Source organism: Esox lucius, chromosome 5 (genome assembly GCF_011004845.1).
Source record: "Esox lucius isolate fEsoLuc1 chromosome 5, fEsoLuc1.pri, whole genome shotgun sequence".
NCBI lineage: Eukaryota > Metazoa > Chordata > Actinopteri > Esociformes > Esocidae > Esox > Esox lucius.
The window spans coordinates 12,450,611-12,470,657 of record NC_047573.1 but is presented as its reverse complement, the minus strand read 5'-3'; the positions used below and the strand labels follow the sequence as shown (position 1 = coordinate 12,470,657).

Below are 20,047 nucleotides of genomic sequence, written 5' to 3'. Positions count from 1 at the left end.
AGAGCAGGTGCAGTAGCAGCTGAATGTAAACCTACGCCCCCCTCTGGTGGAAGTTTAATTATTACAGCACTAAGCATCCTATGGTAGCCCACTCACCAGAATCACATCTGGTGATGTTTCAAAATACAGCGTCGAGTGATTTGATCTAATTTCCTGTTTCACTATTAGCCAAATTATTAGATAATAATAGTCTGTAGATAGTGTGTCTGTAGTTTTAATTCTAAAATGTATATTTTCACCCACGTTTTGATGCAGGAAACAATAAGCAAAATGCGATTATACTCAAATCGCCGATGGCAAACAATTATATTAATAAAACGCCATACAATTTTCAGTATAATGAGGTAAACTGTCACGCAAAATAAAAACATGGATGAACTTGTGTTCAACCCCCACAACCACTGATGGCAATGTGTCAAGCGCAGCTATGTTGTGCGCCATGCAAAATTCCCTAAATTACAGGATGCAAATGGAGCTGGGTGTCGCAGCTGTAGGGCATTTTCTCTTTTGTCCAGTAGTGTGCTGGAGTGGATTCTCCTCTACCCCATCACCCCTTTGTGTAGGACACTTCGCCTCATATACCACCGTTGCTGCTATCGCCAACACCACAGCGCCGAATGGGACTGGATAGCAATTTGTCTCACCTTATGACTATGACATTGGCTCTGAAAGACAGCTTTCAGCCATTTTATCGCTTGTGAACTTTCGCTATTTCTAATCCTTTTAAATTCAATAATCACTTCATGAAGTAGGTATGTAGGCTACAAACGCTAAGTCCGCGAGGTTTCGATCATACCAACTGGCTTGTACCAACGTAGTTTCCTGTTTTCGCACTGAATTCTAGCATGTGCCACATGTGACGACAGGAGTATGGGATAAGCTTAGACGCGGGTCAATAAACTGGTAAGCATTTTCAAATATTTACATGATCTATCAGTATATGGCATATCACTGTCAACTCATAGGATCTATCAATTTCCTGAATCTACACGCATTACCAAGTTCCATTCATAATCCCTGTACCCGTCTCTTGATGGTGTTTCAACTGGTGAAATGTCGAGGTATTGGTATTTAACTTATTTAGAATAGATGGACCCATTGTTACATGGAGTCTTAATGACAACCTAAGTTTACAGAACCTAAGTGATGATCTCTGTGGTAGGTAATAATGAGACATTCTCTGTAAGTTGATCCACATGGTTGTCAGAAAAGGGTTGTGATTAATAGCTGGTGCCAGGTGCAGGAAGCACACAGGTTAGTCGCAGTTTGATTAAGGAAGTGTTTTTCTTTTTTTTCCTTTTTGCGGAGGGGCTAACTTTGTTTAATTTGCTTTCATTTGGATAGTTAATTACTGTGTATACTTTTTGTCTGTACATTTCAAGATTTAAATTAAAGCATTAAGCTGCTTAATAGTATTTTACATGATTTTAATGGGTCATTATAGTGAAGTAAAACTGACTGGTAGGCTGCAAACACATGCTATAAAACAGGCTTTGGTTCCTGAATCTATGCTACATGAAAGTCATCCTCAAACCGCATAGTATTTTGGGTGAGAGACGTTTTAAGTAAACTCAAATACCTTTCATTAGAAAACCTTTATTTTGTATTTTTTTATATACAGCTTTTCAATCAAATTCTGTACTTTCCTGAAATACTGACTTTTAGCTTTTAGCCAGCATTTTATTGTTGGTTTGTTTTTCCTTACTGTACCACAGGAAGTACTATGGGGCTGAAAATAATTAATGTTAGTTTTCTTATTGGATTTGTGACTGCACCAATCAAGTCTGATGTAAAATTGTCTAGTAAAAATAATAGTTGCCCATATGGCTGGGCATCAATTCTTGCAGTGAAGGTAGGAATCCAAGATTTGTCAGACACCCAACTAATGAATTAAGATTGCTCTGCTCCTAATGCCGTAAGAGACCTCCAAAGTCAATGGTTCTAGTCTAGGCCCACTTTGGTTTATAAAGCACTTGTTTACCATTTATTTATATATTTATTTGTTTGTGCACAATCAAATATTTAGGAATGCCTACCTTATTATTTTTTTTTAAATATTATTCAACAAATTATTTGAAAAAAATCATTTTTGTAAGTTGACAGTAGGCTTCAGGAAGTGTTACTTACAGCTAGGTTTTGCACTGAGGTATGTCTACCTATTTTATGCTGTTCTTGATGGGTTTCCAACCATGATGGGTTTCCATGGCAGCAGGATCCAGAATATCACTGAGGAATTGTGCTTTCGATTCTGTTGCAGTATTAAAGCAGTTTTGGGATTGAAGAGAAATATGCACTGCTATAATCTGTTTATTGACCAATTTTATTTTATTATAGTTAAAGCCAAACAAAGATTAAATCCAAGCAAATTGCATCCATGAATCACCCTATTTTGCTACGTAGTTACATGCTGTCATAGCAACAGTAACTCATTTTCTTGGAGGCCATTACAACATGTTTGAAAAAACTGTTGATTGAGAGGCTGCATTTGGAGATCCATGCTCTGACTACAGAAATCATCTTCTGCAAAAAATCAAATGCACTACAAATGTAGGTTTCTGTATTACATACAGACATTGCAATGCAAGTCAAGTTCTAAGCTGAAGTCAGGGTCATTTATATGACTACTACTGAAGGTGAAGTGTCTATGTAGGTAATATTAACGCATAGAACTTAATAAAACGTGGCCTTATAAACCCAAAGGTCGTCATTAAACGACAGAGTAATCGCCATTAGCCAAGCTAAGCTTTCTTTTCTCTTGTTTTCAGTGGGCTTTCATTCTGGGGGATGACATGGACACTTTGAGAAGATTGGAGCCTGTGAGCCTGCAGTCTAAAGACGCCATGGAGCAAGGCTTTAGCTTCAGCACGCTGGTGAGTCCTGTTAGTCAGCAGTCTAAAGACGCCATGGAGCAAGGCTTTAGCTTCAGCACGCTGGTGAGTCCTGTGAGTCAGCAGTCTAAAGACGCCATGGAGCAAGGCTTTAGCTCAGCACGCTGGTGAGTCCTGTTAGTCAGCAGTCTAAAGACGCCATGGAGCAAGGCTTTAGCTTCAGCACGCTGGTGAGTCCTGTGAGTCAGCAGTCTAAAGACGCCATGGAGCAAGGCTTTAGCTTCAGCACGCTGGTGAGTCCTGTTAGTCAGCAGTCTAAAGACGCCATGGAGCAAGGCTTTAGCTTCAGCACGCTGGTGAGTCCTGTGAGTCAGCAGTCTAAAGGCGCCATGGAGCAAGGCTTTAGCTTCAGCACGCTGGTGAGTCCTGTGAGTCAGCAGTCTAAAGGCGCCATGGAGCAAGGCTTTAGCTTCAGCACGCTGGTGAGTCCTGTGAGTCAGCAGTCTAAAGGCGCCATGGAGCAAGGCTTTAGCTTCAGCACGCTGGTGAGTCCTGTGAGCCAGCGGCGACGGGTACACAGGTCAGGAGGTGGGGCGTGGGAAGGTTAGGAGATGAGGAGGTGACGGTTGCTTGGCTTGTCTATGAAATAGTTTGAGTCCGGGCTGCATGGACGTTTGAGAGGAGGCCTGCGATGTGTGGGTTTAATCTGCGAGGAGAGATGAGGGTGTGACCGGGCATGTGGGTGGGCTGCATTGATTTCTTGCGTGGAGCAGAGGGGGTAAGTGGGTCTGGGGACTCGCTGCCAACGGTTTCCTCTGACTCACTTCCATTAGTATTCCCACTGCAGCTACTCTGTCATTCAGTCCCGCCTCTCCATTCAGGGCCGGCCCTTCACCCTGGGGTGGATGAGAGGGAGGGGATGCAGCGGATGTCCGCCCCTTCACGGCTCACTTCCTCGGCTCATGAATAGATGATTAGACAAAAGTAGATGTTATCGTCAAGCTCGCAAGAGCGGAGGGCTCGTGCCTGTTTCAACGGTCACCGCCGACCTTTTGGTTAGAGTTCAGACACTGGCACAGTGTGGGGTTGAACAGTGCCGATGCGTCCGGTCACATGACCGCCTGGAGAAGGGGAGGCCTGGCGCACTGCCGAGGGGGTCGGCCCGCGCCGAAGCCAGCGGCTGTGGTTTCAGATGACGCTACCTCAGGAGTGTTGCTTGTGTCTGGCTGTTGGCCCGAGGGTTTTTCTGCCCGTGAAGGCGTCGGTGCTGACGTGATGTCTGTGATGAGTGCCTTGCTTTGGCCCCGCTGGGGCTCATAACCCGGGCCGTGCCGTCCAAGCCTAATTGAATCCCAACCTCACCTGTTAGATGGAAGAATCCTGACCGAGCCTTTGGCCAGGGTCTTCAGTGTCACCTGCCCCATGTCACTACACACACACTTGACCCCTGAGTTGACCTCTGTGACTGTTCCGCCTGTGGCCACTCTGTCGCTGTCGGCTGAACCTTAAAGTCTGTTCCTGTTGTCCGTCGAACCCCTCAACAGAAGAAGCTGGCGGCCGAGCCGGAACACACGGACGTGAGCCTGGCAGCGGTGGAGCGCGTGCGGGCCCTCAGCAAGATGGGCTGCAACATCGAGATCAACGAGGAGATCACGCCCCACCGCTACTTCCGCTCCGGCGTGGAGATGGAGCGCATGGCCGCTGTCTACCTAGAGGAGGGCAGCCTGGAGAACGCCTTTGTCCTCTACAACAAGTTCATCACGTAAGGAGAGGATGGAAGGAGCTTGGTGCCTTTATACAAAAGGACCAGGACTGCGAAAGCACAACAGCATGCAGTCCACTGCAGTAGATCGTAAACCGTAATGTCCCTTACAGGTCTTAGATCCGATGACCCTATAGGTGGTTCAAACAAACGAAAACCCCACAAGCTCTGCTAAGATGAATTGCTTGTAACACCAATGAAAATAAATGAATAGCTTTGTCCCCCCAAATCCAACTATGGTAAAATAAAAATTATAATAACGAAAGTAGGCTGTGGGAGTAGCCCTCAGAGCAGTGGACCTGTTCTTTCCGTGAAATAATTTAATCCACCCGAAGTAAAAGGCTTCTGTAGGCTTAAGGTCAAGTCTAAATTCTCTAGGCTTTTGCACTGTACTGAACTTGTATAATATCTTATAAGAGAAGCTAGGCCTCCAACGAACATAACGTTCCTAGTTCCCAAGAATGTTCTCCCCACAACATGCAGTCAGAGCCTCCCTATCCGCTGAAACACCAACTTCGCGAATCAGCTTTTTGGTTGTGACATATACAAAGTTACTTCCTGTACACGTCTCAGGAAACTCTGGGTCCTGGTGGGTTAATGTCTTCTGTTTTGTTCCAGCCTCTTTGTAGAGAAGCTGCCCAGCCATCGGGATTACCAGCAGTGCAATGTGCTGGAGAAGCAGGTGATCATGAAGGTAAGCCTGTCCAACGCCCCCCCATGCCCTGATCCTTGTGCGTTGGAGGGACCCCTGTGGTGCTTAACCCCGCTGGAAGCTCATTTATGTCAGGGACCATTAACCTGGCTGGAATGACACAGGGTGGGGGGGGCGGGTGGTAGGTGAGGATGGCCTGTCTGGCATTATAGTGGCGGTCTACTTACTGGCCCCTGCGTAATGAGGGGATTCAGGTCTGCATGGGGAGGTGAGAGTACACAGTCCCTTCAGGAACTCTGAAGGCCTGGAGATAGGTGACCAACAATAGAGCCTCCTCTACAGTCTTTTAAGGGCTTTTGAATGGTAGATAATTGGTCATCTTTCCTATTCTTCAAGTAATGATTCAGTGCACTCATTGACATTTTGTGTTCCACTGCTAATGGATGGGAAGAGGGTATTTCTGTTGATACAGTACCTGGCTGGGCTTTGAAGTGTTTCGCTGCCTGCACTCTCACAGTTGTCCTTGTCCTGTCATCGGTTCGATATTATTCCCAGAAATTGCAAGACGTTGCGTTTCCGCGGAAAGATCAGTTAAAGAAGCTCCTCCACGAGAAGTACAACAAGGAACACGCCGAGTATCTCAAGAGTCAGGTAAGGGTTTAGCACCCGTAACGTTCGTCACATTTTGTCTAACTGGCTAATAGGTGAAAGCCCTTAAGTGTGCCTCTAAGCCCTGGTGTGCTGTTCATATTAGTTGGATGTGCAGTGTGGTACAGTGCAGTTCATGGTAACTAGTGAGGAGAGGTTGTTTAGGAATCAAGGGCGTGTGTGTGGCAACATGGCAGCCTACTTGATGCCACCGAACTGACGCCTTTGTGTGCCATGCATGTGTGGACGCCCAGAGCCAAGCGGTTGTGGCGGATGGCTGCGGTCAGCTGCAGAGGATGTCTCTGGTAGAGCAGGAGAGGCAGCGGGTGGCCCAGCTGCGCAGGATGCAGATCGAGTCGGAGCAGTTTCGCTACTTTGAGGACCAGCTGCGCAGACAGGAGCAGGCCAATCACAAAGACCAGGCGGCCGCTAAAGTGCATGAACAAACGGATGGGTCCTGCCTGTCCCACTCATCCAAGAACCACGTTCGTCTGGACCCGAACCGTGCGAACAGCCTTTCTGCCGCGGCCAGCAGCAAGCCAGCAGCTACCCTGGCTGGCTTACATAGTGAGTGGTTTGCTCCCATTCACTATAACATGTAGGTTTCAGATTGTGATTGTACTGAGTCCTGTATCCATTAGCAGGTAACGGCAAAGTCAATAACGTGGTTCAATAATGGATAATGTATTTCTGCTGGTTAGTACCGGTAATTAGTTCAGAGTAAAGAGAGAAAGGAAAAAACATTGATTGGTAGATTATATATTTATGAACAATACTTAATATACACAATATTCAATATACCTAAAGAATAATGTCAAAACTTTCAGGATATAGTCAACATTTAAAATATTACATAACTGTTCTATTATGGTCTTTTATAGTTGGAGTTTCATGTTTTTATGTGAATATTTACCTTGATGGGGAGAAGACAAAACTGAAAATGTTGTTAGTTAGTCTTTAGTCTAAATGTTGTTGATTTTGTATGTGTTGCAAGGTTCTGCATTGCACCAGGTAATACGTGTGGCGTAATGCCCTTGATTGTGATGGGTGACCCTGTCGGCGTGTCTCGTTGTTGTGCCTTGTTACAGATCAACGGGTTGAGGGCCTCAGGCGGGTGGTCGTTCCTCGTGACCTGACATACAGGTTCCTGCTGCTAGCTGACAGTAACACAGCCAGGGGCATAGAGACATGTGGGGTCCTCTGTGGAAAACTGGTGAGATGCGTGCTTAAACCCAACACACTTTACACAAACATGGATGTGTTGTTTTGGAGCAACTTGGGGAAAGCCAATCCTCCCCAGATTTTAGTTTCTCGCGTTCTTTAGGAGACATGGTGTACTCTGTGCCTTGCTATGTAATACATTATCTTAGAAACTCTTATTCTTAATCTTGCCATGTAATACATTTATCTTAGAAACTGTTATGAATAAACTTGCTATGTCATACAGTATATTACCTTTTAAACTGTTATTAATACCCTTGCTATGTCATACAGTATATTACCCTTTAAACTGTTATGAATACCCTTGCTATGTCATACAGTATATTACCCTTTAAACTGTTATTAATACCCTTGCTATGTCATACAGTATATTACCCTTTAAACTGTTATGAATACCCTTGCTACGTCATACAGTATATTACCCTTTAAACTGTTATTAATACCCTTGCTATGTCATACAGTATATTACCCTTTAAACTGTTATTAATACCCTTGCTATGTCACACAGTATATTACCCTTTAAACTGTTATTAATACACTTGCATCTCTTCCAGACACACAATGAGTTCCTGCTGACCCATGTAGTGGTGCCTAAGCAGTCAGCTGGCCCCGACTACTGTGACATGGAGAACGTGGAGGAGCTCTTCAGCTTCCAGGATCAGCATAACCTCCTGACTTTGGGTTGGATCCATGTGAGTACACATGAACAGATAGAGTGAACACTAAAAGTATTTGGAAAGGGACACATTTTAAGCTGTTAAAGTGTTTTGACAGATTAACATTATGTACAAAGTTCAGTACTTGGGCACATTCATTGCATGAAGTGATTGCCTGAATTCTGTGACCCATAGACATCACCAGAGACTGGGTATCTTCCCTGATGATGCTCTGCCAGGCCTGTACTACAGACACTTTCATTTCCTATTTGTTCTAAGGACTTTTTGTCTTCAGTATGTGAAAGGCAGTTGGATTTAGATTGAGTGATTAACTTGGTCATGATGCTCTGCTAGTCAAAAACGTGGCATGTCAGTTTACTTTTATTGCCACACTTTTCTGTTGCCAGTTCTCTAGTTCATGTTAGTCTTTCTCTCATCTGTCCCAAAGACTTTTACCAGAACAATTTATTTTATTTTTTTAAGACCGTCCTGTTATTGAGGCTAGCTAGTGTTTTCTAGTGTAGTAGTCCAGCCTCTAGTTTGGGGCGTGTCTTCTGTAGATGGTAGTGGCTGATGCATCGACGCCTACCTCCTGCCGAGTGTTCCTGAACTGTCAGGGTTTTTTGTTTTTCTTTTCATTATGGGGAATGTTCTTTAATCATCCACTGCAGAGCTCTATGTTAATCTACTGGGTTGTTTGGCATTGCTGAGCAATACATAAGATCTAGTTTTATTCTTGTCAGTGTAGATTTTGGCTATTAAAATGTTTTGGCTTTGTCTCTGATCTGTTTTTTCTGATTTATCGTTCTCATGCCGGCTTGATTGGCTTTGAGACTTATTTGGTCCTTGACATAGACACTCGTTCACATGAGACTGAAAGCTCAGGGTCAAGGCCCTCTGTCGTATTCTTGACTTTTTATTTGCATAATCAAATACCACTGTAAATACCAGGCCCATCACTTCAGATGTCCTAGTTATTTTATAGCCGTGACACCTTACTGAAACATGTTATGCAAGCCCTAACATGGCCATTGTATAGGGCAGGGCGAATGTAGCATCACAGATTTCGGGGAGTACATATATACTATAAATATTAAAAGTAACACCTAACAGAAAATGCATTTGTTACGCCACTTGGGTTATGGCCAAACAACCATTGTGCCTGTTGCTGTCTGCCCTCAGACCCACCCCACCCAGACGGCCTTTCTGTCCAGTGTGGATCTCCATACTCACTGCTCCTATCAGCTGATGCTCCCCGAAGCCATCGCCATCGTCTGCTCGCCCAAACACAACGAGTGAGTTCCCCCGTCCGCCAGAATAACGCACAATCCCTGGGTTGGTATTGGAAGGCCTATTTCTAACCGCGTTAGAGTATGTTGGAAGAAATGTGTGGCATACAGTGCATCAGACGTGGTTCTGGAATGAGCTGTACGTCACGGCTAATGTTTCATAACAACAGTGCTGAGAGATTAACCAAAATGTGGCGTTTCTTTCCAACCTCTGTGAAAATATGAGTGAAACATGAAGATGACCATACTGATTATAATCATTTAGTGGCCGCATATATTATTCATATCCCACTCTGGCCGAGACGTCTTGGCCTAGTTGTACCTGATAGATGTTATGACTTCCTTGGGCCTTTAGAGCATTATATAGTGGTGGCCTGTGTGTTTCAGCACGGGGGTGTTCAGACTCACCAGCTGTGGGATGGGGGAGGTAGCCAGCTGCAGGCTGAAAGGCTTTCATCCACACTCCAAGGAGCCACCCCTCTTCAGCGTAAGTAATGCACACAGACATGCTCTCAGCAGACTGTGGGCCAACACAGCCTCAGCAGCCATCCTAATTCTGCACAGTCATGGTGTGTGTGTGTGTGTGTGTGTGTGTGTGTGTGTGTGTGTGTGTGTGTGTGTGTGTGTGTGTGTGTGTGTGTGTGTGTGTGTATGTGTGTGTGTATGTGTGTGTGTATATGTGTGTATATGTGTGTGTGTGTGTGTGTGGGGGGGGGGGGGGGGGGGGGTTGTGAGCATCCACTTGAGCTGTGAGTTGGGAGATGACTTTTTTTCTGTTCTCAGATCTGTCGCCATGTTGTTATAAAGGATTTGAAAACAACAGTGCTGGACCTCAGGTGACAGACAGGGAGAGACCAGACATCCAGGACCGTCTCCATTCTCCCCATCACGAACCAGAACTGCTATTTATATCTTTGTTTACAATGACGGCTTTTGTATTTATTTATTTTTTTGGGAAATAAGCTACTGTGAATTGGAAGTTTGAAACACAGTGATGTGAGCTATAAACTTGTTCTAATGGTGTCGTTTTTCAACCCTTTATCTTTTTTAGAGTGGGCTTTTTATGGTAAATTTTGATAGCTTGGCTTGTCTGTTTCGGAGTGGAGTTTTTGGGGCCAGATAGTCTTTCTGCTTGTCAGATTTGATGTGGAGTTCTCCGGAGAGAGAACCGTTTAAACATGCAGGCTGTGCAGTGGGCTGTGCAGTGGGCTGTGCAGTGGGCTGTGCAGTGGGCTGTGCAGTGGGCTGTGCAGTGGGCTGTGCAGTGGGCTGTGCAGTGGGCTGTGCAGTGGGCTGTGCAGTGGGCTGTGCAGTGGGCTGTGCAGTGGGCTGTGCAGTGGGCTGTGCAGTGGGCTGTGCAGTGGGCTGTGCAGTGGGCTGTGCAGTGGGCTGTGCAGTGGGCTGTGCAGGCTTTACACATGTGCAAATGTGTTAATGGTTGCATCATTGATGATCTCCCATGAGGAAATGTTTACTCTTCAATTTCCTGATACAGGAGACTACAAACTGGACCTGTAAAAACTCATGCATACAGTATTTGCACAGTTGGTTACATGAGTGGAAATGTGATGCAAAAATAATTGATAGTTGTGATTTTTCCAGATTATTATGGAAGTTGTTCTGTGTTGTCCATTTAGTGTTTAGTAATAGTGAATGACTGTTTGCCAGTCATTTTACCTTTAAAATAGTTGCATTATTTGTGAGATTTGTATCTTGAAGTGGGATCTGAAAATGGTAAAAGGAAAACAAGTATAAAAAATATTTAATCAAAGCATCCCTTTCAGGTAGCATGTCCTGGGCAGGGAGGAACAAACCAAAGTGCTCAGAGAATTATAAGCAAAGACACCTTAGACGCCTTATTAGAGGGTTTTTTTCTGTAGAAAGGCCCAAGAGCGTGACTACACAGAGCTCAGGTATCCGTTGACTTTCCACCTCCGCAAAGCATTTAATTAGCCTGGTCCCAGACCTGTTTGTGTGGTCTTGCTATCTCATAAGGGCGTGTCAACATTTTAGAGGGAAAAAAACATCAAAAAGAGGATGGATTCATTTACTGTAGGTCAGTGGGCCATGCCATATCCTCTTCTAATTGGATAGCGCATCAGAACTCCTCTAAACCTTTTTTTTGGGGTGGTAATTGATGGATATGTACCGTTGTCCATCAACTTATAATGGACAAAATCATTGACATCTTCCAAATCATTGGAAGTCGACGATTGGCTAATTGACTGCATAGAGAATGTCAAGTTGTGTTCGTGCGTGCATGTGTGTGTTCTTGCGTGCCCACATAAGTGTTTTTTACGAAATGCAAGAGAATTAGCATCAATGGTTGAATGGAAATCTAACAGCAGATTGGTTGCCACTCAGGACACTCAAGTCATGTGTGGCTGCTTCCTACTTCCCTCTAGCTCTTTAGCTGAGCCAGTTAGGTGGGGTCGGATTAACACGCAGGTTAGAAGAACTGACATGGCATGTAAGAAGAATTAACACGCCTGGTTTGATTATTATCGTGGCAGATCAAGACGGTTAATGGTGTAGGTAAGGAGAATGAGATTACAGCTTGGAAATGGTTAAGGGTTAGGGTTACGTTTAGCTAAAGTTCTACACGAAAGCGGTCAGGAGAAAAACGAGTCTCGTGAGGCGACCAGACTTCCTATCTAGGTTTTTATACAACCGCTTATGTTGGTCCTCTCACCTTTATTCTGCCGCGCGCATTCTCAAGACACCCTCCACGTCTGCAGTTACCCATGATTCATTTAAGATGGCGAGATCTGGGACCGTGCTAACAACCCCTCTACCCACCCTTCCCTGTAGAATGAAAGAAACAAAAAAGAAATCCCATTTTGATTGAACTGGGCATACAAAAAACGGAGAGGTATAATGCTGTTATATTCCATTGGACCTCATGACAGTTTTACTAAGTGGTTTCAGATTTGCTACAGTTTTTAAAGCTGTTCCACTGGGACTGCAGAAATGTTATGTTGTAGTGGCTTTTGTGTTTGGAATTGGGAAAGATGTTTAATGCAGTTACTACAACACTTTCCCACTGCCTTTTTGGTAATTAAACTCCTACTTGCTTTATCTCCTTGTCTGATGTGTTGTTTAAGATGTGTTGCCAGATGTTTTTGTTTTCTGATGAATGAACAGAACCATGTCAGCAAGAATGTAGATGAAAACTGGTTATGAAGACTAGACCAGATATCCAGTTACTCCACAATTCTGGGCATGGACTGTTTTCTCAATAATGTCTATCCTGAAGGAAGCAAGCCTCTATCCTGAAGCCTCTATCCTGAAGGAAGCAATTGGTACACCATAACATAAAACATCTGGTGTCTTTTGAATCAGAAAGGAGTCTTTTAAGTGTGTCTACATCCATCAGTGGTTAAAATAACTGAATCAGAGCTAATGCGCAGACTGGTAACGCCCTGTACAGCCGCCAAGCCTGTAGTCACGTCATTTGTTCAACAGTTTATTTGTAAAAAAAATAATAATAATGGTGATGGCTGTCTTTACCCTTTATGACAGCCTCCATCTGTAAATGTCAGTTTAACAGGGTGTGCCATATTCTTTTTCCCAGTCCTAAGTGGTAATCACAAGGTGTTGTGTCCAGTCCTAGGTGGTCGTAATAGGGTGTCATAGACTCATCGAGGCAGTGGGAAACATATTGCAATAAACATATATTTCGAAAGTTATTCTTTGCTTTCAGCAAACACACCTAATTATGAGTACTAATACTATGAAGTATGAGCAAGACAAAGGTACTTGTATGAGAGCTTTATTTCTTCCTGGGGTGTTTATGTTCACATGGGTCTTTACAAACAGTCAGATGGTTGAAGCTCTTAGGAGTGATCTAAGCCGTGCCAGAGACTTGGCCACCTCCAGGGATGGTGTACAGAACAAAGTGAACACAAGAGGGAGAATGTGAGCTCTGTGGAACATGTTCAGCCTCTTTCTATTGCCAACGCTGAAGTCTTCATACACTCCCCCAGGAATGTTCCCAAAGTTTAAATCAGCTGCACATTCAAGCTTTAATCATTCAACAAGAAAAAACACCACACTCATTCACTCGGGGGTGGACAGTGCAAAGACAGAAACACGGATGGGGGGGGAGACATTCACAGTTTACAGGCAATAGAGCGAGAGCAGAGATTGGGCAGGAGTGGTTGGGCGGGTCTGGGCCTTGTTTAGAAGCACTTGCGATGCACAATGGAAGGGCCTGCCTCGTCGTACTCCTGCTTGCTGATCCACATCTGCTGGAAGGTGGAGAGGGAGGCCAGGATGGAGCCGCCAATCCAGACTGAGTACTTCCTCTCGGGTGGGGCTATGATCTGATACACACAGAAGATATGTGTTACGCAGGCGGAAACGATTACGCGTGGTATTTAATTGAATAGCGCTAAATGGAAGCTTATGTTGGAATATGTTCAAATGAGAAGGGGGTCACCTTGGTGGTAGTTCGAGGTTAATTTGACCATTGGAAAAAGCTAAACTTGCATAACCGTAGTAAATACGGTTACGCAAGTTTGACTGAATGTAGCCCCAGTCAGTCAATATCAGTGACTGACATTAAGCTTCACAGAGAGCCTCAACAACTTCTTTAAAATAATGTCTCACCTATTATGATTCTTAATAATAAATGAAAGAATAATTGTTTGAGCCAATATCGGACTAGCTATAAGTTTACCATTATGATTAGACCAAAAATGTAATCACAGCATAACATCTTCTACAGTGCTGTTTCAGTTAAGTCTGTACAGTATGTTCTACATACCTTGATCTTCATGGTGCTGGGTGCCAGAGCTGTGATTTCCTTCTGCATTCTGTCTGCGATTCCTGGGTACATGGTGGTACCACCAGACAGGACGTTGTTGGCGTACAAGTCCTTACGGATGTCAATGTCACACTTCATGATGCTGTTATAAGTGGTTTCATGGATGCCAGCCGACTCCATACCTAGGGAGAAACCAGAGTCAATCCAACTGAGTCACAAGACCGTCAGGAGAAAAAACCTTAATCATTAGCTGTTGAAACAGGCAACTGGAATGAGTGGAAAGTAGAATGAGTTTACCGATGAAGGAGGGCTGGAAGAGGGTCTCAGGGCAGCGGAACCTCTCGTTTCCGATGGTGATGACCTGACCGTCAGGAAGCTCGTAGCTCTTCTCCAGAGAGGAGGATGAGGCAGCCGTGGCCATCTCATTCTCAAAGTCCAGAGCCACGTAGCACAGCTTCTCTTTGATATCACGAACAATTTCTCTCTCAGCTGGAGACAGGAGAATAAGGACGGAGGTCAGAAAAAGAACTGATGCTGACCGGCGTTTCGGCAGAACAGCGCTTCTGTATAGGCCTCTGCTTAAAAACAAAGCACCGTAAAAACATGAGGATATCTTCTTCAGAGATCGGCCCAGTCCAGAATTTCTACTCACCAGTGGTGACAAATGAGTAGCCCCTCTCTGTCAAGATCTTCATGAGGTAGTCAGTAAGATCACGGCCAGCCAGGTCCAGACGCATGATGGCATGGGGCAGGGCGTAACCCTCGTAGATGGGCACGTTGTGGGTGACGCCGTCACCGGAGTCGAGGACAATACCTGTGCAGGGTTAGCACGACCGGTTAATTCACGACCATCGTCCACTATCGCCGGGATTCAGTAAAGGAACTTGGATTTTAACCGGGGTGTGCGAGACAGACCTGTGGTGCGACCGGAGGCATAAAGGGACAGCACGGCCTGGATGGCTACGTACATGGCAGGAACGTTGAAGGTCTCGAACATGATCTAGAACAGGAACATTTATTTAGGTCACGGTGATATTTGTCACACTTGATTCTGACAGTGTTTTATTTTTTTTTTATTTTTTTTATTCACACGGATCCCAGTGCCACGTAACACATACAGTCTGTCAGTGTGTTAGAACGCCTTGGGCGGCGGGGTTGGTGATGCCCCCCCCCCTGAAAACATCAGAACGTGTGCTGTGCAAGGGTCCTCACCTGGGTCATCTTCTCCCTGTTGGCTTTGGGGTTGAGGGGGGCCTCTGTCAGCAGGGTAGGGTGCTCCTCCGGGGCCACGCGAAGCTCGTTGTAGAAGGAGTGATGCCAGATCTGCCCATCCCCACAAAACCCGGCAACCAATCAATATCCATCCAAAATCCTCTCAAAAAACATTGTTGATGTTGAGAATAAATACTGATATGATCTTAAGTGAATCAAGACCATCTGTTCCACGCGTCTGTCGACGGCTGACAGCACGGGAGCTGAGCTAATTGGTCAACGTGTTTGCCTCTTAGTCATCGGGGATGAGTCATCGTACATGCCACTACTGCCAAACAACATGCCTGGGTCCCTTGAGCTGACTCCATTTGAATCCAACCCATGATCTATGATCACGGAGAAGTTCTGAGAATAGACCCTGGATAGAAATACCGATGAAAGAGTTCTTAAATACCGTCTGGGGAGTGACATTGGCCGAGGGGCTATTTTCAGTGGTCGTGATGTAAAGTCACCGAATGTCATGTTAGAGCATGCAACTAAGCGTCTGGTTCTGGTCCTGTGACGGTCTAAATCATGCTGTTGATGGGTCCGTGTCAGCGTTTACTCGCTGTGTAGTGAGGTGAAGCACCTTTTCCATGTCGTCCCAGTTTGTGATGATGCCGTGCTCGATGGGGTACTTCAAGGTCAGGATACCTCTTTTGCTCTGCGCCTCATCACCCACATAACTGTCCTTCTGCCCCATGCCCACCATCACACCCTGGGGGAGGAAAACATTCAGCACACTGCAGAGGGCTGACACTGGAGTACAACAGATAGCTGCTGTGTGTAGCGTTAAACCATACCGGGTAGTTGTTTTGAAAAAGCAGTAAAAAACAAATGCTTTGAAATTAAGAATTGAACAAGGAACACAAAAAACTGGTTAAATTGGACGCATTCCTATTGCCCAATCAGATGTCAACATCTCATTCAACTTCTCATGATTAACGAATGGTGGCTCACCTGATGTCTGGGACGGCCCACAATGGAGGGGAACACTGCTCTGGGGGCGTCGTCCCCGGCGAAGCCTGCCTTGCACAGACCGGACCCATTATCACAGACAAGGGCGGTGCTCTCTTCATCATCACACATTGTCGGTTCTTTGCTTGACCTTCCTTACTCTGACTGGAAACAATCACTGTGGGGGTACCAGGGAGAACAATCTGTTAACGCTCAGTGTGCTGCGGCTGGTTGGGTAGGTGGGTGGTTGGGTGGGATGGTGCAAACATACGCCTGTTTGCGAGTGGTGAGTATGTATATCCCCTAATGTAGTGCGTGACCACACCCTTCTGAGGAGAGTTCATGAAAACCCTAAAAACTAAAACTAAATCTGTTTCTGTGTGTCTTTTGTTGATAATAACCGCGTCAGGATCACAAGGCTCAGGTAAATCCGCTGTTAACCGATGTGTGAATAAAGGATGAGCAGGTTCCTATTGAAATTGAAGTAAAAGTTGACCACCATAAAAATACATCTTAAGCTGATGAAAGCGCAATGATAACCAGAACTCCCCCCTATACGATATGTTACCCAGCAACCATCCTCAGTTAGGCTTAGGGTTGTACTCCAGTCTGTAATGAATGAACGCAGCACCCTGGGAAAATGTCCTAATTAGGAAATGATGCAGTGTCATGTCTGTCTTTAGACTGGACTGAGTAAACCTCACTCCCTCCGTCTCTGGCCCTGCCTATCTACAAACGTTTACAACAAAAAAAAGAAAGCTGAGAAAAAAGGAGGGGAAGGGAGGGAGAAGGAGAGGGCTGCAGAATCCAGGAGAACCATATTTAGTCATAGACCTTCAGGATGAAGGATTTTCAGTGCTTTCCGGCATAGCAGCTATGATGGAGTTCACCGCTGAAGGACAGCCCATGCCCATGCCTAACTCTCCAAGAATCCTGATCTCCGCGGGAACATAACAGAGAGCCCTGTATACAGCCAGCCATCATTTCAATTTGCATATTGGAAACCCTTGGGTATTACAAAACTGTGGATATCATTTCCCCAAATGTTTTAAGACTGAATTCCTGAGTCTGACTTTTCCAGAAAACGTTCAAGACTTAGTCAGTTCCTTACAGAAATGCTTCTACTGCATTATGGCACAGACACAGAAGTGTCAAATTATAATCAATCAACTAAAAAAAGCTATGAAGTATAGGCAAAATTAGACTAGTCCATGCCACAGTTTAAACATGCATTTGCAATTCCAGTATTTAGACCTGTGTCATTCTACCACACTCCATCAAATTAGCTCCAGCAAAAACAGCAATGCTCACTTCCCCAAGCACACAGCTTAAATGAACCACAACAACTTAAGATCTCACCCCAGAGGTTTGATTAAAGAAAGAAAATGACTTACAAGTAGCTGTGAAATATCTGAAACCCATTCTTGCATTTACATGACCCTGTTAGATTAGCCAAATCTCTTTGAGGCTAACAAGGCTGGTTTAAGCTGAGCACCGGTTTGTGCTGTCAAGTGCTGACCTCTGCAACTGGCACGTGGCATTCAAAGCTAACACAACGAAGACGTTGACTTGAGGCGGCCAGGCAGACCGGAGAGGACAGGATAAGGTAGGAGAGGAGAGGATGGGAGAGGACAGGAGAGGTGGTGGCCTACTTACCCTGAGAGTGCTTGGCCGGGGTCTGCCGCTCCGGGAGGGTGTACCTCCTGACTGGTCTGAGGAGAGTTTATGTAGTTCCTAGCCCCCCATCCTGTGCTTACGCCTCCCACATCCCAAACATGGAGCCGGGGCTGCACTCTCCCTGTCTGCCACACTCAGCCAAAGCCTTATAGGGATGGTCGATGAAAAACAGTCCAATCCGGGGGCTTCAGCCATGGGCCCCAGTCCCATCGTACAGGGCATTCCAGGGGCCTTTTTTCATTTAAAGGCAAGAGATGTCACCATCCTGGAACATAAACACACAGCACTGAGCTTGTAGGACTGCCTCCTTGTGACAGAAACACACACACACACACACACAGTGACATCTGAGTGCATCAACAGGGACACAAATACGGCGTGTGCTGTTTCATTTGGCATCCATTAGATTTATTAGACAATATTATTACTCTGCTAGTTTAATGTTGAAATAGAGGTCGGTTGAATTCTCGAACTAAGCTTTCTAAATTCCAGATTATGTCATTCCACGCTCCTCTTTTCAGCCGATCCCCGATATTATCTTGCAACTCAACGTGTAGTTCTTCAGCCACTCACAGTGAGAAGAACATGCTACCATTTGTGGGCAGAGGCTTGTGTTAGGTGAGGCGCGCGACCACAGTCAGGAGAATGGATGTTGAGGCTTTATTAAAGGTGCCGAAATAACTTGTCACCAACTGCTGGTTCTCCAACACATTTTGACCCCATAATACCTTTCTTCAGCAACAACCCAGTGTACTGACGTGAAAACAAAACAAGTTCATTCTTTTGTCAGATTCTTAAGCAGCCTTTAAATAAAAAGCTAAAAAGAAATGAACTATAAGAGGTTTAGCTTGTTGTAAATTAGGGACTGGGGAAGGTAAAAACAATCTGGGCTGGCGGGATCACATACTGTAAACCCATGAGCTCATCTTCAGTCTCAAGTCCCAGGCTCTCTGCACTCTCTGTCTGATGAGGTATGCTACGATACGACAATGTCCTGGCAATGGACAGCACAAAGCCCTATCAGTCTGAAAGGATATGGTGAAGAAGAGCAGGGGGTGGGGAAAGAAGGGCAAGAAGCTGAGAGATGAAATAAGGAAGTGAAAGTTGAATGATTACGGTAGCAGTGGGATTGGGCCATTGGGTTCAGTTAAAGAAGTGAAGTATACTGTAACTCTGCCAGGCTACAGTTATTGGTCATTATCATTAGATTTAAAAAAATGGCAGACTGTGGTTGTCACCCCATGATAAATAACTTTATTTAATTCATAAATCCTATCATTCAAATTTCATTATAACAAATATAAATCTCAGGTTGTTTGAGGGATTTCAATCTCCTGTAGGATTCAAAAAAATCCCGTTAGCAGTACAGAAGCTAAACCTTTTCACTTAAAAAAATATGCTTGGAATGTAAGATTTGCTATGACAAAGAAATGTAGCTTGTTGATGTTTAGACACCATCCTAGACAGAATCCTAGACTCTTCCTTTTGTTCAGATTTTAAAACTTGGAATTAGTCACGCGATGCAGTAAAGCAATATGCTCACACAGCAGTATGCCCGACATAACATCTTAGAATATTTTTTCTTAAATAACCGAAATACTGAAATTAGTCAGACACTTGTCGCTAATGGCCGGGCGTCCCCTACACACCCGTGACCTTTCGACGCTAGGATGACTGGCGTCTCGCCGTGGGATGACTGGAACTGGAGGTCAGCTTTACACACAGGAGGGAAGCCGCTCATCTCCCTTCCACTCTGCTACAGTAACAGTGTACGGCAGACTTTAATGCAGCACCAAAAAAGGAGCTGTTCAGTAAATAAGGGGAGATTTGGCAGAGCGCTCTCCCCCAAGGCATGTAAGGGAAGAAATAACCCCACTGAAGGTGTGGTCTGGGAAAAAAAACACTATTGCGTGCGCTTGCGCGTGCGCTTCTTCGTCTGCATCCATGGTATGAAATATTGCCGGGAAAAAGCCAGTGTGGATGTTTAACTGAAGATTTCCTTGGGCAACACGTCGGTCAGTGTTATGCACTTCCTCATTTCCATGTTTAGTTGTACTCTTCCCCTACTCTCCTCTCATAATGACATCCCTTCATATTCATGAGACCTCCACATTCTTTGCCTTGCTGAAGACACATCTACGTAACCCAAGTGTCTCGATGATTCCTTTCCTTTAAGAAATATGCAAAGTGTATGGTACATTTTCAAGGGACGTTGGTATACAATATTATTTAACGGTATTATTAACTGAGCACAGATGACATGTTATCATCTATTTGACATTTTTGAACAGAAAGATGATATTCAGACAACCATGCCTCTCTGTTACATAAACTTCAT

At 44.8% G+C, this 20,047-nt stretch overlaps 2 protein-coding genes and 1 long non-coding RNA gene across 8 annotated transcripts; 2 read left to right on the top strand and 1 right to left on the bottom strand.

Annotated features, from left to right (window-relative positions):
• The first annotated feature begins 407 nt into the window (after positions 1–407).
• stambpl1 (STAM binding protein-like 1) lies at positions 408–10,078 on the top strand. 6 transcript variants are annotated; one of them, XM_034292047.1, is made up of 12 exons: positions 408–752; positions 845–903; positions 2,766–2,870; positions 4,373–4,590; positions 5,209–5,284; positions 5,798–5,893; positions 6,145–6,457; positions 6,979–7,103; positions 7,666–7,803; positions 8,950–9,062; positions 9,444–9,543; positions 9,840–10,078. In XM_034292047.1, the coding sequence occupies exons 3-12, from the start codon at positions 2,790–2,792 to the stop codon at positions 9,894–9,896; spliced, it is 1,317 nt and encodes a 438-aa protein (XP_034147938.1). In that variant the 5' UTR covers positions 408–752; positions 845–903; positions 2,766–2,789; the 3' UTR covers positions 9,897–10,078. The 6 variants fall into 6 exon arrangements, with proteins under 6 accessions (XP_034147938.1, XP_019901762.1, XP_034147940.1 ...); XM_020046203.3 differs by having other exon boundaries at positions 408–903; XM_034292049.1 differs by lacking the exons at positions 408–752; positions 845–903 and adding an exon at positions 1,004–1,061.
• Positions 10,079–10,390: 312 nt separating this feature from the next.
• On the top strand, positions 10,391–12,134 carry LOC114839356. The gene is made up of 2 exons (XR_003781844.2): positions 10,391–11,504; positions 11,653–12,134. It is a non-coding gene; the product is annotated as an uncharacterized LOC114839356 (long non-coding RNA).
• Positions 12,135–12,812: 678 nt separating this feature from the next.
• acta2 (actin alpha 2, smooth muscle) lies at positions 12,813–17,793 on the bottom strand. Its single transcript, XM_010864841.4, has 9 exons — positions 17,689–17,793; positions 16,036–16,210; positions 15,665–15,793; positions 15,037–15,147; positions 14,740–14,824; positions 14,477–14,638; positions 14,122–14,313; positions 13,825–14,006; positions 12,813–13,381 (listed from the first exon to the last, which is right to left on the bottom strand). The coding sequence occupies exons 2-9, from the start codon at positions 16,162–16,164 to the stop codon at positions 13,238–13,240; spliced, it is 1,134 nt and encodes a 377-aa protein (XP_010863143.1). The 5' UTR covers positions 16,165–16,210; positions 17,689–17,793; the 3' UTR covers positions 12,813–13,237.
• Positions 17,794–20,047: the final 2,254 nt, after the last annotated feature.

Bases quoted from the DNA above. Each gene is read 5' to 3' on its own strand.
- stambpl1 (XM_034292046.1), top strand. From the start codon at position 3,029: ATGGAGCAAGGCTTTAGCTTCAGCACGCTGGTGAGTCCTGTGAGTCAG. The intron at 3,185-4,372 runs GTGAGTCCTGTG...ACCCCTCAACAG, and splicing joins GCTTTAGCTTCAGCACGCTG to AAGAAGCTGGCGGCCGAGCC. The intron at 4,591-5,208 runs GTAAGGAGAGGA...GTTTTGTTCCAG, and splicing joins CTCTACAACAAGTTCATCAC to CCTCTTTGTAGAGAAGCTGC.
- acta2 (XM_010864841.4), bottom strand. From the start codon at position 16,164: ATGTGTGATGATGAAGAGAGCACCGCCCTTGTCTGTGATAATGGGTCC. The intron at 15,794-16,035 runs GTGAGCCACCAT...TTCCTCCCCCAG, and splicing joins TGGGCCGTCCCAGACATCAG to GGTGTGATGGTGGGCATGGG. The intron at 13,382-13,824 runs GTATGTAGAACA...TGTGTGTATCAG, and splicing joins CCAGCACCATGAAGATCAAG to ATCATAGCCCCACCCGAGAG.